General features: G+C 48.6%; 1 protein-coding gene across 2 annotated transcripts; it reads left to right on the top strand.

The window, feature by feature from the left end:
- The first annotated feature begins 2,168 nt into the window (after positions 1–2,168).
- Positions 2,169–11,810, top strand: RPAIN (RPA interacting protein). 2 transcript variants are annotated; one of them, XM_075334241.1, is made up of 7 exons: positions 2,169–2,272; positions 2,343–2,522; positions 2,764–2,818; positions 8,537–8,645; positions 8,722–8,785; positions 9,540–9,680; positions 11,743–11,810. In XM_075334241.1, exons 1-7 carry the CDS (start codon positions 2,201–2,203, stop codon positions 11,770–11,772), a joined length of 651 nt encoding a protein of 216 aa, XP_075190356.1. In that variant the 5' UTR covers positions 2,169–2,200; the 3' UTR covers positions 11,773–11,810. The 2 variants fall into 2 exon arrangements, with proteins under 2 accessions (XP_075190356.1, XP_075190355.1); XM_075334240.1 differs by lacking the exon at positions 11,743–11,810 and having other exon boundaries at positions 9,540–9,713.
- Positions 11,811–15,999: the final 4,189 nt, after the last annotated feature.

Below are 15,999 nucleotides of genomic sequence, written 5' to 3'. Positions count from 1 at the left end.
ACAGGACCATGAATTTTAGATTGCACATTGCATCAATTGTAAAACCCATGCAGTGATTTATGTTGCAACTTGTCTCTGCAAACTCATGTGTGTGGGCATTGATGAGGGAATTGAGAGTTCGCATTCAGGAACATATTCAAGACATCAAGACAGCCTATAAGACAGCCTACCCCCCATGGTTCCAGGTTCCCAGAAACCGGTGTTACCTCCATCAGCACCACAAATCCCAATCAACACCTCACATCATGACCTGTCAGACACACCAGTGGGTTGGTCTAGCTGGAACAGGGCCACCCACCTAGGGGTCAGGCAGACTTGTGGGAGGGAGGAAGTGAGCAGTCTAGTGAGAGCCCTCAAAGTGTGAGGAGCTGGGGTGCAAACAGTGGTCCCGGACCAGAGGAGTCGGGGACCGGTAGCAGTGACATTGGACAAGGGTGTGACGGACATAGTCTTGGAGGACTGTTGGCAACAGAAAACTCAAAAGAACTGACTGGTACTGAGCACGACAGGGTACAGGACCCTAGGTCAGGAGCCAATTCAATGTCCTGGCAATTAACCTGCGGACGGAGAGGATCTTCAGGACCTTCCCTGAGAGCTCAGAGATTGAGAACATCACCACAACGCGGAGGACAGGGTTTTCCAAACAAAGCAACCCACTGAAGTCCCAAGTGCCAGCCCTCAAGAGCACGGCTACACTACACATAGTGAGCAGGGCCCCCAACAGCTTCAAGCCAAGGGACCACAAACAGACAACAAAACAGTGCACGGAGGCAGGCTCCAAATCACTAAGTGACACTGGTGGGAGCGGATACCTAGACGGGCTCCCCGCAGTGGCAGCGGCACACAGAGACTTTGGTTTACCTATGGTGTGTGTGTCTAATTTATAAACCTCATCCAACACCACGACTACCCACTGTGAGTACCCTGATCCCTGCACCCTGTCCTCCCAAATAACCACCAAACACCCGGAGTCTGGGGCCTTCCCTACCTGCGGAAGGACTGACACCTTGCTGCTCCACACCACCTTCCCCGGAACTCCCTCCAGCAGCGGCGGTACTTCCATTACTGCAACTCGCAGGTGGCGTCACGAACTTCTCCCCTGTAAATATCCCCTTTTTACGGATCAAAGTGTCCGCCAAACTGGGTCTGGCCGACCCCCTTGAGCCACGATCCCAGCAGCCTGACTAACACCGGGATGGTACACATCACCCGACACGGCCGCACACTCTTCGGACAGGAGCGTGTCAGCTGCTTAGAAATAGATGCTGCCTGTCAGACGAGTGTGCGGCCGTGTCTGGTGATGCGATCCAATAATCGTATGAGTCATACGTTCATGTGAGCGCCCCCTCATAGTGATGCTTTATGCATGGTTCTTAACATTATTGGGAATATATATATTGTGGTAGAACGTCTCACTCAGCCACGGTCCAAGCCACACACAAGACTAGCTTCCATTTAAATTTGTGCTGGTTTATTTTGGCTTCATAAACCGGGTGGAAAAAAATAACAAGGTCAATCAGCCTTTGTTTAGCATAAAGGAAACAAAATAAGCTGCAGTACAGGCCGTATCACTGTGGGGTCTGCCCGCTTACATTCAGGGGTCACCGTGCACAAAAGCAAGGTCTGGAGGTCTGCTACCTCCATACACAGAACAAAGAATGACTGCAGAGGCCATACTTTTACCAGCTGGACCACACTATAGGTGGAGATATGTGAACAGCCATCCCACCCATACTAAAAACCCTGCCCTTGTCATGGCCAATTAACCCTCTCAGCACCATATTGATACCGGAGTTTACATTCCGGCATCAATATATTCTCCTCCAATAACTCCTCAAAAAATTATTAGACTTATTCATGCACTGTACAATGTGGTACTGGGGCGTAAAATGTTGTGCAGAGCACCCTTATCTAAGGTCATCATCTAACCTGGGGAATGCAGTGGTCACCAGTTAATGTCTGAGCTGTGCTCCCATAATGCTGTGCAGCTATGTGACAATATGTACAGTACAGATGTTTGCACACATGCAGCGATCACAAGATGTATATGCAGTATTTATAAAAAGCAGGAAAGTTCTGCAGCTGAGTACTGAAACTACAAGTACCGGCATGCCCTGCGTCTCGAGCGCCGCTGTCATCACATGGGGCGGGTATTTAAATACCGCTCATTGGAGCGCGCTCCTTCCCGGGAAGTGCTACGATGGAGGCAGCAAGGAGGCATCGCGCCCTGTACAAGGGAACGACTCCGCCATGGAAGGAGACGTACAGGAAGGTGAGGGCGCTATATGCCGCTAGTCTGTCACTGCTGCGTGCCCCGCTCTCACTCCTGACTGTCCCCCTAGAGATGTGTGGAGAGGCTGAAGAGCAGCCGGGAGCGGCTACTGGCCAGTTTTCGCCGGGTTGGAGATCGGCTGAGTGCAGGTGTTGGAGGCGCCTTGCTTGTGCAGGAGGTGATGGAGGAGGAGTGGCAGGCCATGCACAGCAGCACGCTGTCTTCTCTGTGGCAGGATTCCTCTTCCCAGGTACCCGGCCTATTTGTTCTGTAGGGTCTGTGTGCAGAATACATTACTAATGCCAGTCCAGTGCTGTCAGGAGAGGGCTGGATGAGCGGCTCTGACTCCTCTGGGAGGTCTCATAATGGTTGTTTACTTGCTTGAGTAACTTCCTAACTCCCCATAGATATGATGACCATAGTCTGTCAGTCTGTGATTGTCTGAATGGTATGCTGTTAGTACCCTGATTTTAGCTTCTGGCATATTACAGGACCCCGATGAGCTGGTTACGCTTGAAGAAATCAAACAAGAGCTCCTCTTTGAAGGTAAATCTGCCAGTTCATGTCTGGTGTTCTGTTCTGATCTGATTATATGAACCCCCAAGATCTGTGCTGCTTAATCCCTTTTTAGCTCCACTCTGATTCTCCCATTTGAAATTTGGCCAGACCCAAAGCGGTGGGTTATGGGCATCCCTTATTTATATAGAATGTGAGTTTCTGCAGTAAACCTGTAACTGTAGGGGTCTCTAAAATATCTGAATACTTATCCAGTTGGCCCTCCAATATAGGCACAGTGTAACTAATGACCTAGTAGCTGAGGAAGCAGCAGGTCTATGGTGGTGCCAGATGACACAATGTTTAGAATAGCATTTTGGAGAAAGACCTCAGGTGTAACTCATTTAAAGCAGAACTGTGTGGTTCAGAAGCTGAGCTTGCCCCACACATGGCAGATGCCAGCTATCAGCTGTGGCCAGATTTGAGCTCCATCTCCAGTTAACTATTTAAATGCTGCTGACAATCTGACAGTGGTATTTAAATGGGACATGCATCTGCCCTCAGTACGATCACTGGAAACTAATGGGATGCCATTGTGGCCATGAGCCTGATGAAGGGCCCCTGTTGCTGCAATTTTCATTTTCCCCTCAATCTCAGCTACATGCTGACATTAAAGGGAATCTGAGATATTTACTATATATTGCAATACTATGGTATTGCATTTTACAGTGTCTTATTAGTAATTCATATTATCCCCTTTCCCTCTTTAAAAAGTGATTATTATATTAGTCCAATATTAGCAATTCACAAATATAAGTAACCGATTGGTAAAATGTATACTTAAAGGAATTTTGTCAGCATGTTTTTGCTATGTAAGCTGAAACCAGCCTGCTGGTGCAGAAATGTCATGTTAACAATGTGCCACCCAATTTGAGCTTAGTGACTGAAGATGGTGTATGTTCTATCTTCACATGTAATGACCTTGAGCTCATAATTTGCTGTCAACATAAGGTTAGTGCCTTAAAGTGAACCTGTCAGGTGTAATATGCTCCCAGAACCACAAGCAGTTCAAAACATACTGATGGCTTTGGTTACAGCAGAATTTCTAAACTACTGAAAGTTCCAGTGAGCACTGCTGTGCTATAATCCAGAAGACTGGGACGTCGCTCATGTGACTCCATGGTATATGTATATATATATATGTATATATGTATGTATATGTGTGTGTATAGGGTACGGTGCCGCCCATGGGGCCAGCGGCTCTGTAATTTACACAGGAAATATATAAAGTAATGTTTTTATTACTTTCATATTACACAATTTTACAGCACAGGGATGGGTAGGGAGCTGCTATTAGGGCAAATATGCGTCTAATATGTCAGATTGCATATTCTAGGTGACAGGTTCCCTTTAACATTTAGACAAGCCTGTGAAATGCTGAGATGCCCTAGTCGTGGTTCAATAATGAAGTGTTCATGTAGCTAAAAAGTGAAATACTGCAGGACACTTCATTATAGAAAGCAAACACCCCTAAAAGAGAGAACCCCGTAATTATGCTTGCCAGATGCCAAATGGGAGGACCTGCAGTGGAACTCGCACACATCAGATTGCACACATCTAGCAATAGCGATTGCTTCGTCAATGCATTTCACCGCCAAGTCCTCCATGCATTTCACCACATGTTCTCGCGCTCCACTTTACTGCATCCTTTCTTCCCCTGCTGGCTGGAAGCAATCGGTATTGCCGGATGGGAGCCGCGCAGACTGATTCTCCTGGGAAGGCGGGGTCTGCTTTTTATTTTTGGGGGGGTAAACTTCCAACGGTTTCCCCAAAAATAAGCCCTAGCTTGGTTACATGAGACAAAGATTGAGCTCTTTAGAAATCATAATACACACACAATGTGTTGATACCTATCACCCCAAAAGCACCATACCAAAAGTGAAGTCTTTAGCTGGGAACATCATGGTGTGGGTCTGTTTTTCAGCATACGGCACTGGAAAATTTCATGATGAAGGAAGAATGAACAGACAATTGTAATGAGGCATTCTTGATAAAAAAAAACAAATTACCATCTACTAAGATGACTATGAAACAAGGGTGGCCGTTGGGAACATTGTCTTGCTGAAAATATAGCCAAGGAAACTCTCAACTGGTTTCAGAGAGAAAATAAAGCTGCTAGAATGGCCCAGCCAATCACCTGACCTGAATCAAATAGAAAATATATAGGAGCTAAAGCTCAGATTTCATAGGAGGAGCACACTGCAACTTCAGGATTTGAAGTTTGTGTGGCCACCTGAGAAATGCAAGTGACCACTGTAGTTTCTACATAGGAGTCTTGAAGCTATCATCACCAACAAAGGCTTTTGTGCAGTATTTAGTAAGTGTTCAATATTTATTTACTGTATTTTTCGTTTTATAAGACACACTTTTGTTCTCCCAAATTTTGGGGGTAAAGTAGGGGGTACATCTTATAATCCAAATATACGGGTCCAGGGGAGGTGGGGGCAACTCTGGAGCAGTGCTGGGGGCTGCTGGAGGCTGGTAGGGGCTGCTGGAGGCTGGTAGAGGCGTCAAGAGGCAGCGGGAGATCTCCTGCTCATATAATATGCACTGCTGCTGTCCACCGTAGTACTGAAACCGCACCGCGGCAATGGGCTGGGGGAGCGGCGCATATATCTGCCTGCACCTCCCTTTGATCGCACATGCCCCGCCCCCCCGTGTTTAGATATGGCCCCAATGCTGCTGCCCATCTTAAAATAAAAAAGCTTTACTTACCACCTCCAGCGTGTCTCCCGGTGTCTCCCCGATCTCACTGCTGCCGCTGTGTTTAGGCACGCAGAGATCATGTCACACTGCTGTGCCGATCACATGACCGGCACTGAGAACCAGGAAGTGCAGGAGCTCAGCGGCACTGAGGGAGACACGAGGGAGGACAGCACTGGAGAAGGTAAAGTGTTTATTTTACTATGGGCAGCAGCATGGGGGCCATATCAAACACAGGAAAACCTGTGGCAGCTGTAGGGAGACCTGTGGCAGCTGTAGGGAGACCTGTGGCAGCTGTAGGGAGACCTGTGGCAGCTGTAGGGAGACCTGTGGCAGCTGTAGGGAGACCTGTGGCAGCTGTAGGGAGACCTGTGGCAGCTGTAGGGAGACCTGTGGCAGCTGTAGGGGCCATATCCAGATTAAAGGGGATAATTATAGGATGGGGGAGCTATAAGACATATACCCTATATGATTTGTTAGACGGACACTAGCATAAGACTGACCCCATTTAACATTAAAAAAAAGTTTGTCTTATAATCAGGTGCGTCTAAAGTGAAAAATACGGTATTTATATTTTCCTGTATCATTTCTCCTTTTTTAAACGACATCTATGGTTTGATTTTGACTGTGTGGATTGGATGGATTGTTATAAACATCTGATGAGAAATTCATGTCAATAGTACCTATAGAAATATATTTAGAGAATTGGTGACAGTAGTTCACCTATATTTATTATTGGTCATAACGATATGTTGAGACACAATGCTTCTCTTAAATGCCTTGTGCTACCAATAGTGCCTGTCAGTGGCACTATTGCGGTCCACTAATCACAATCACCTGACCCCCGGGCTCCATGACCTCAGGGATCCAGTGATGTCACGTCAACTTCCTGTTCACCTAACATCACCGCGACCAGCCCAGTCTCCGTGAGTCACTGGGCTGTGGCTGGATTTCACCGCCCTTCGCTGCCCAGGGTGTCTCCTTCGCTGCCCAGGGTGTCTCCTTCGCTGCCCAGGGTGTCTCCTTCGCTGCCCAGGGTGTCTCCTTCGCTGCCCAGGGTGTCTCCTTCGCTGCCCAGGGTGTCTCCTTCGCTGCCCAGGGTGTCTCCTTCGCTGCCCAGGGTGTCTCCTTCGCTGCCCAGGGTGTCTCCTTCGCTGCCCAGGGTGTCTCCTTCGCTGCCCAGGGTGTCTCCTTCGCTGCCCAGGGTGTCTCCGTCGCTGCCCAGGGTGTCTCCGTCGCTGCCCAGGGTGTCTCCGTCGCTGCCCAGGGTGTCTCCGTCGCTGCCCAGGGTGTCTCCGTCGCTGCCCAGGGTGTCTCCGTCGCTGCCCAGGGTGTCTCCGTCGCTGCCCAGGGTGTCTCCGTCGCTGCCCAGGGTGTCTCCGTCGCTGCCCAGGGTGTCTCCGTCGCTGCCCAGGGTGTCTCCGTCGCTGCCCAGGGTGTCTCCGTCGCTGCCCAGGGTGTCTCCGTCGCTGCCCAGGGTGTCTCCGTCGCTGCCCAGGGTGTCTCCGTCGCTGCCCAGGGTGTCTCCGTCGCTGCCCAGGGTGTCTCCGTCGCTGCCCAGGGTGTCTCCGTCGCTGCCCAGGGTGTCTCCGTCGCTGCCCAGGGTGTCTCCGTCGCTGCCCAGGGTGTCTCCGTCGCTGCCCAGGGTGTCTCCGTCGCTGCCCAGGGTGTCTCCGTCGCTGCCCAGGGTGTCTCCGTCGCTGCCCAGGGTGTCTCCGTCGCTGCCCAGGGTGTCTCCGTCGCTGCCCAGGGTGTCTCCGTCGCTGCCCAGGGTGTCTCCGTCGCTGCCCAGGGTGTCTCCGTCGCTGCCCAGGGTGTCTCCGTCGCTGCCCAGGGTGTCTCCGTCGCTGCCCAGGGTGTCTCCGTCGCTGCCCAGGGTGTCTCCGTCGCTGCCCAGGGTGTCTCCGTCGCTGCCCAGGGTGTCTCCGTCGCTGCCCAGGGTGTCTCCGTCGCTGCCCAGGGTGTCTCCGTCGCTGCCCAGGGTGTCTCCGTCGCTGCCCAGGGTGTCTCCGTCGCTGCCCAGGGTGTCTCCGTCGCTGCCCAGGGTGTCTCCGTCGCTGCCCAGGGTGTCTCCGTCGCTGCCCAGGGTGTCTCCGTCGCTGCCCAGGGTGTCTCCGTCGCTGCCCAGGGTGTCTCCGTCGCTGCCCAGGGTGTCTCCGTCGCTGCCCAGGGTGTCTCCGTCGCTGCCCAGGGTGTCTCCGTCGCTGCCCAGGGTGTCTCCGTCGCTGCCCAGGGTGTCTCCGTCGCTGCCCAGGGTGTCTCCGTCGCTGCCCAGGGTGTCTCCGTCGCTGCCCAGGGTGTCTCCGTCGCTGCCCAGGGTGTCTCCGTCGCTGCCCAGGGTGTCTCCGTCGCTGCCCAGGGTGTCTCCGTCGCTGCCCAGGGTGTCTCCGTCGCTGCCCAGGGTGTCTCCGTCGCTGCCCAGGGTGTCTCCGTCGCTGCCCAGGGTGTCTCCGTCGCTGCCCAGGGTGTCTCCGTCGCTGCCCAGGGTGTCTCCGTCGCTGCCCAGGGTGTCTCCGTCGCTGCCCAGGGTGTCTCCGTCGAGACTGGGGCCAGCTGCTGTAATGTCAGCTCAACAGGAAGTTGATGAGACTTCACTGGATCTGAGGTCACTGAGCTCAGGGGTCACGCGATGGGGAAGAGTGGTCTGCAATGGCGCCGCTCACAGGCACTATTAGCAACACAAGGTATTTCAGAGAAACCTTGTTTCTCAACATATTGATGTGGCCAATGGGGAATATGGTTTAACCACCCCTTTTTAAATATTAATTTCATCTGCTGGATATCTCCAGGGGGCCCTCCAGTGGTTAATTACCTTTCTAGGCACTTTTCTTTATACCCCAGCCTTTTGGAGACAATTTCTATAAGTGAGTAGATGCCAAAGGGATTTGTGCAGAGCTTTCAGATTTCTGTCGTCCCATTAACTTCTAGACTTGTCAGCTTTGTTTGCAGTCATGAAAATGAATCACTCAGATTTTGCATACAGCTAAAGGTCCTCCTTCCTTGCAGAGCAAGCAATGGTTGAAGAGATTGAAAGCATCGTTCAGTTTGAAAACGACTGTCTGGATTCTGTGGTTGGATTAAGTGGAAATGGCGTGGTGTGCCCTGTCTGTCATAGGTAGGCCTCTACACCTGAAGGGAAGCCACAGATCTGATATCTACGCTTCGGTTCATGGTTTACTTATGTCTTGCAGGAATTATCTCACCATCACAAGCTGCTTTGTCATGTGTCAGTGTGGAGTGTACATTAATTGTAAAGTAAGTCCTATTTTTTCAGACAAACTTCAGATTTTTTTTTTAACCCCTTAAATAAAAGTAAACTTATTCATGATGTCTACAAACTCGCACCGACCTAAGTCATCACACCAACGCATCAGTTTTACCATATAGTGAACACAGTGAATAAAATATCTCAAACAGAATAGTGCTATCACATTTTGCAATTTTTCCACATTTGGATTTTTTTTGCCGTTTTCCACTACACTATATGGTAAAACTCAGTTAAAAAGTACATCTCGTTCCGCAAAAATATGAGCTCACATGACCATATTGACTGCAAATAAGTTACGTCTCTCAGAAGAATGGCGAAAACCCCCCAGAAAGCTCCAAATTGGTCGGTCGTGAAGGGGTTAAGTTCTCATCATTAGAGGACTAGTAACAAAGCTGCCATGTAGTCTTCCATAATCATGAATTCCGTATATCCACCACTGATTTGACTACTTTTCTGCCTCTGCAGAGTACACAAAAAATGGTCTATTGGTCGTGTGGGCAAGGTTATATAGAGCCTGGCATTTACAGATCAGTTAGATCTGCAACAGATAAACCTCAATACTTCAGCATTCAGCCCAGTAGGAGATGAATCACTGAAATTGGGGTCCCTGACCCTAAATCATGGATGGTGTAGCAAAGCCGTGACAATTCTTTATGACCCATAACGGCGTTTGGCTTGCACATACTGAGTGAGGGTGACCTTACACTTAATCTACCTACTGACTTGTAACTATGACTTCAGTCTCAGGGTATGAATACCGAGAAGTTACAAGCATTACTGGAGGCAACCCTATCGGCACACGCCAGCTGCTGCAGTGAGCAACCGGTGTTTTCAGCTGGTTTTGGAGCAGAAGGAATACCCAGTATGTTCATGAGCTGTTCTGTAAGTAATTTCCTACTGCTCATAAAAATGTAATGCAGATCCAAACTTTAGGTGTGGTATTTTTTTTTGGGATGGATGGGGGGTGATGGGGGGGGGGGGGGGGAGGCAACATAAGGGTTTCTCAATTCAGAAAAGCATCATTAACAGACTGCCGCAGCTTTCACCCCTTTACCACCCAGCAATTGAATATGGAAGTGCTGGGACTTCGGATCAGCAGTGACAGTGGACACAGGTACACACGTGACCGCTGATGATGCTGCATTGACTAGCATGTTAGCATGCCCCTGTGGGAGTGCTAACATGCTAAAAGGGTGGAATGAGCGCAGGAACTAGCACCTTGTGACTAGTCCCTGGGCTCATTAGCATACGATAAAAGATCTTTAGAAATAATTTTTCTAAAGATCTCTATCTATGCTACTAGATACAGCAACAGTTAGGCAGAAATTAGCAATATGCACCCTGAACTGCTCATGGTTATGGGTGCATATTGCACCTGACGGGTTCACTTTAACACTTGATATCTATCTACGACAATGTTTTTTGACCTGTTCAAGGGTGTAGCCCTTGATGTTACACTCAACACTATGTAGCTCCCAATCCTCTGTATTATGTATTCTTCATAGAAATGTAGCAGAATATTTATTATCAGTGTTCCAACTTTGGTTTTTATTTCTAAGTAGCTTGATTTTAAAGGCCCCAATTTGATAGTGTTACACATCAATCATGTAAAGAACTATACACCAGAAAATTGTTGTGGGAAGACTTTTTTTTTGTGCATTTTTGCTCAGTTTAAAGTGGGCAGAGGAGTAATAAGGGCATGGAAACACATTCATGACTGGAGTAAAGGCCCTGTCACACAGAGATAAATCTGCGGAGATCTGGTTGCAGTGAAATTGTGGACAATCAGTGCCAGGTTTGTGGCTGTGTACAAATGGAACAATATGTCCATGATTTCACTGCAACCACAGATCTGCCAAAGATTTGTGAGACAGGGCCTTTAGGTTTTCACATCTGATTTCATTAACAGGCCTCATGCTCAATCTCTCATAACCAGTGTTTTAAATGCCGATCTTTGTGAATTGGAGACAGTTTTAGATTTCCTTACACTGCTGGGTAAGGCTACTTTCACACTTTCTTTGGACGGCTTCCGTAGCATTGCGTTGTGTGACTGATGCAACGGATGTGTTGCATATAGTGGTACAACGGATGCTACGGATCGTACAAAACGGAAAGCTTTTTTTTTTCTTCTTTACAGTTTTACCGGCAGCAGACTATTGTGAACGATCAGCTGATCGCTCTCAATAGCCGGCGGCCGGTCGCTCAGCTTAGCGCTGTCACTTGCCGGCGGCCGGGCATGCTGGCAGCCGGGCGCTCAGCTGAGCGATGTCACTTGCCGCCGGGCGCTCAGCTGAGCGCTCTCACTTGCCGGCGGCCGATCGCTCAGCTGAGCACTGTCACTTGGCGGCCGGGCATGACTGTGGGCGGGCGTTCAGCTGAGCGCTCTCACTTGCCGGCGGCCGGTCATGCCGGTGGGCGGGCGTTCAGCTGAGCGCTCTCACTTGCCGGCGGCCGGGCATGCCGGTGGGCGGGCGCTCAGCTGAGAGCTCTCACTTGCCGGCGGCCGGGCATGCCGGTGGGCGGGCGCTCAGCTGAGAGCTCTCACTTGCCGGCGGGCGGGCGCTCAGCTGAACGTTCGGCCACCGAGAGACAAAATAAAGTTTGTGATTTAAAAAAAAGAGCATGCGCAGTGAAATCCTATGGATTGCGCTGCTCAAAAAAAGTTACATGCTGCGTTTCTTCCGCCCGACGCAGCGTCAAAATAACGACGCTGCGTCGTCCAGCGGATGCAATGCAGACACTTGCGTTACAGTGCGTTGTCCATACAAGTCTATGGAGAATAGCGCAGTGCGTTAATGGACTGCGCTATTCTCCATAGTGACAGACTGCGCTGAACCAAAGTGTGAAAGTAGCCTAAATGACATAAGTGAAGTCCAAAATACTTCAAATTTGTATTTGTTTTTTTCCTCTCCCTAACTCTCTCCTTCATCTTGTTTTTATTTAGGTGTGTGATGCTGTAGCAGTAATAATCTGAAAGGCTTGTCTTCAGTGCTGTGATTGGAAAATTTCATCTATATTTTTATTTATTGTATAAATTTTATATTTATTAATAAAGGTTTTTTATCTTTTACTCTGTTGCAAATCTATAAGAATTTGAATACCTTGCCTACCCCCATGTAAAGGGGGGTGTGGGTGTGCTCTTCCTTCTTACTACTTCAATTTCAAAATATGACACTCGCACTTCAGGTTCCAAGGGTTCCCTGTTTGATGGCTCATCATTCAGGGGAATACAACATAAGCAGTAACATTGACCCTCCCTATGGGAGGTAGACTCCGCTTCTACAATGCCATCTGGAAGACCATCACCTGTAGTTCCTTCATCTTCAATGTCATCTCTGATGGTCTTCACTTAGATTTTACTTCCATACCGCCACAATCCTTTGTTTTAACCCCTACTAGGAAAATGTCGGAAGAACAGAACGCTTTAGGCTGCTTTCACACATCCGGTTTTAGCAGTGCGGCTAAATCCGGCTCTAAAACCTATGCAACGGATGCGGCGAAAAAAAACGCATCCTTTGCATAAGTTTTTACATGCGGCCCGTCTGGTTTTTGCCGGTTGCGGCATGCTACTGAGCATGCGCAGTGCAAAAAAACGCATGCGGCGGCCGGATGTGGTTTTTGCCGCATCCGGCGTCCATAGGCATGCATCGGAAAAAGCGCCGCCGGCTTTTTTTGCGGGTTTTTTTGCCAGACAAAAAAAAGTGCCAGGCAATGTTCCATCCGGCCGCCACATGGGCTAAATATGCCGCATCCGGCAAGGCCATGCGGCACAATCCGGCACTGAGTCTATGCAGGAAAAAACACAACCGGCGGCAAAAAAAGTTGCGTTTTTTCTGCAAAGAGCTGGATTGTGCCACACAGCCAAAACCGGATGTGTGAAAGCTGCCTTAGGTTGAAAGTCCTGAAGTCCTCTCTAGTTGAAAAACTGGTCCTAGTAGAGGTCCCTGCCCATCAAAGGAGTCTAGGGTTCTACTCCACTCTTTCTGGTTACAAAACCAGAATGGTTCTTACAGAACAATAATCAATCTAAAAAAACCTAAACCTCTTCTTAAAATATCGACCATTCAAAATGGTGTCGATCCAGTCAGTCACAAAACTTTCCCCAATTGTTCCATGTCAGTCTTAGGCTATGTGCCCACGGGAGATTAAACCTGCAGATTTATCTGCGGAAAGTCAACGAATTTTCAGGATTTTCCAGATAAATCTGCAGGTTTCAGCTTGTACAGACACTCCCCATGTTATCCTATGGGACATGGGGAGTGCGGTGTCCATGCTGTGGATACGTGTGGCTGCGGATATCCTGCAGCTGCACATAATTGCATGTCAATTATTTCTGCAGAATTGCCTGCGGAAATCCTGGCCCTCCACTATGGAGATAGAGGCCGGGACTTGCGCAGGTAAGTCACACGAATGCCTGCAGGTTTACTGCAGCTATTTCGCTGTACTACCACAGCTAAAAATAGCTGTGGATTCTGGCGAGCAGCTGAGGGAAACCTGTGAATATATCTGCTGGTACAAACTCTTGTGGCCACATAGCCTTAGACTGAAAAGATGTATACTATCACATTCCTGTCCACCACCATCATCAAAAATATTTAAGGGTGGCTGTCATAATAAATAAATCAATACATTTTCAATTTGTAGCTATGCCCTTAGGAGTTTCACTTGTTCCTCGCATTTTTACGAAGATTATGGCAGAGGTCACAGCACACTTAGGGGGAACGTCCAGACCTTGATATAATTCCTTACTTAGATGATCTGATAGTGGGAAAAATGGCAGGAGTGTGCAGCTTGCCTCAATCACACTGTCTACCCTTCAGCGGCTGGGATGGATTTTAAATCTACAAAAACCCAAGCTAACCCCGACCACCTTTCAGTCTTTTCTAGGAATGTTCCTGGACTCTCGTCAACGCTGTTTTCTCCCAGACGATAAAATCGACAAAATCCAGAAAAATACTACACGTACAGGTTCATCCGTCCATATCCCTAAGGGACACCATGTCCTTGTTAGGCTCCCTGACATCCTGTATCACTACAGTTCCGTGGGCACAACGCCACATCAGGACTCTGCAATGGTAGGTCTTGACGGCAGCAAAAACCCTCTGTGGCTCTCTCAACTCCAGTCTGACACTGACCAGAGCAGCACAGGATTCCCTTGTTTAGTGGATGACTGAGACCAACCTGAACACTGGCAAACTGTGGTACATTCATCCTACCAATATAGTGACGACAGACGCCAGCCCTTGGGGGTGGGGAGCTCACTTGGGGGACGCTATAGCACAGGGTCTCTGGTCTCACAAAGAAAGGCACATTTCCTCCAAGGAACTTCTGGTGGTCGAACAGGAACTAGTGACTTTCCTTCCTCTTCTCCAGCAGACCCATGTTCAAATCCTTTCCGACAATCTGACAGTAGTCTCCTATATAAACCACCAAGGGGGAACACGGTCTGGTTCTCTCATGACGACGGCTGGTAGGCTGTTGGATCTCGAGCAACGCCTTCTGTCTCTCTAAGCCCTTCATATCCGAGGGGTGGACAACGACAGCAGATTTTCTCAGCTGCCATGCTCTCCATCAAGGGGAATGGAAATTGAACCGAGAAGTGTTTCTTCAGATTGTTCACTGGTGGGGCTATCTGGTGATAATTTGTTTCCCACCAAAGTGGAGCAATTCTGTTCTCTAAACAAAGCGGACAACCTGACCGTTTTAGATGCCCTGTGGATACCCTGGATTTTCAGCCTGGCATAAGCCTTTCCCCTGATTCTGCTTCCGGCAGTTCGCAGGAAAATAAGAACAGGCGAGGGTCATTCTGATAGCACCCTTTTGGCCCAGGCGCCCTTGGTTATCCCTTCTTACGTCAGTTACAGACCCCTGGGTTCTCCCGTCCAGACCGGATCTGCTGTCCCAAGGGCCTTGCCATCATCCACACGTCAAGGGCTTGAACTTGACGGCATGGAATTTGAAAGGGAGTTGTTAGCCGCACATGGTTTTTCCCATCAATTAATACCCTTCACAGTAGGAAACCTGTGACAACCAGCCTGTATAGTAGAGTTTGGCGCAAATTTCTTGCATTTTCTCCTAACTCCTCTCCAGAGGTAGTTCCCATATCTGTTCTGGAGTTTCTCCAATCTGGTCGACACATGGACAGGGCTGTGGAGTCTGAGTCGGAGCTCATTTTGGTGGAGTCGGTATAAAATGCTCCGACTCCTAAAATATATAATAAATTGGGGACAGTAGTGCAATGCAGAATGTGCTGAATATATTTTCATAGGAATTTGGAAAAGTTATGAAATTTCCTATAAATGGCTGTTCTATTCCTGATCTAAGGCTACATTCACATATTGCATGTTAGCTGCGTTTTTTGAGGATACGTTTGTCAGCTGCAAAAGCAGATCAGCTTTTTAAAAAACCGCATCACCTGAAAGGTTTTTGAGCTCATAAATAATGCTTTCAATAGCAAAAGCAGATTAGAAAACACCACAAACTGACATGCTCATTCTTTGTGAGGATCCTCACAAAACGTCTGAATGTCCTATCTTGAAACCCATTGCCTTTGCTGGGATGTCCAGAGTCACCGCTTTTCACTGAATTATTTTGCCATCAATGTTCGATATGTTTGTAACAAGGAAGAAATTGTTAGCAAGACACTGGCAGTAAAAGATACTATTGCTCATCCCACCAGCCAGTTTCTCCAGGCCTTAGTGGAAAAAGTTCTGCAAGGTTACAAACTCAAAAAAAGGACAGGTTCTTGCTATTGTAAAGGACAATGCTTCAAACATAAGTACAATTAAACTGATGTATGAGAGTAATGAACAACAGCTAGAAGAAAATGTAGGATTTAGTATGTTTGAGATGGAAGGCCACAGCGCTGTTCATGTAACTGAGGAACAAACAGATATTACAACAGAAGAACAGCAAAATGATACTTTAGGATTAGATGATCTTGTTGAAGCTGCTTCAAAACACTTTCATATTCATCACATGTGCTGTGTTGTGCACATGCTGCAGCTGGCAATAAGATAGTCTGCAAGAGGGACCCCAGTTTCACACATCTGGCTTTTCGCCGGTTTGGCGGATGTGGCACACTCCAGTATAGTGTATACAGTACAGTGGCAGCACGATAAACGCCGGTCACATGGTGTCATGTGACCCGGACGTTGCAGCGCTGCCACTGTACTGTATTGTACTGTACTGGCATGCGCCG

This window comes from Anomaloglossus baeobatrachus, chromosome 2 (assembly GCF_048569485.1).
Source record: "Anomaloglossus baeobatrachus isolate aAnoBae1 chromosome 2, aAnoBae1.hap1, whole genome shotgun sequence".
Taxonomy (NCBI): domain Eukaryota; kingdom Metazoa; phylum Chordata; class Amphibia; order Anura; family Aromobatidae; genus Anomaloglossus; species Anomaloglossus baeobatrachus.
The sequence above is the reverse complement of the archived record's forward strand: the minus strand, read 5'-3'. Positions and strand labels throughout refer to the sequence as shown.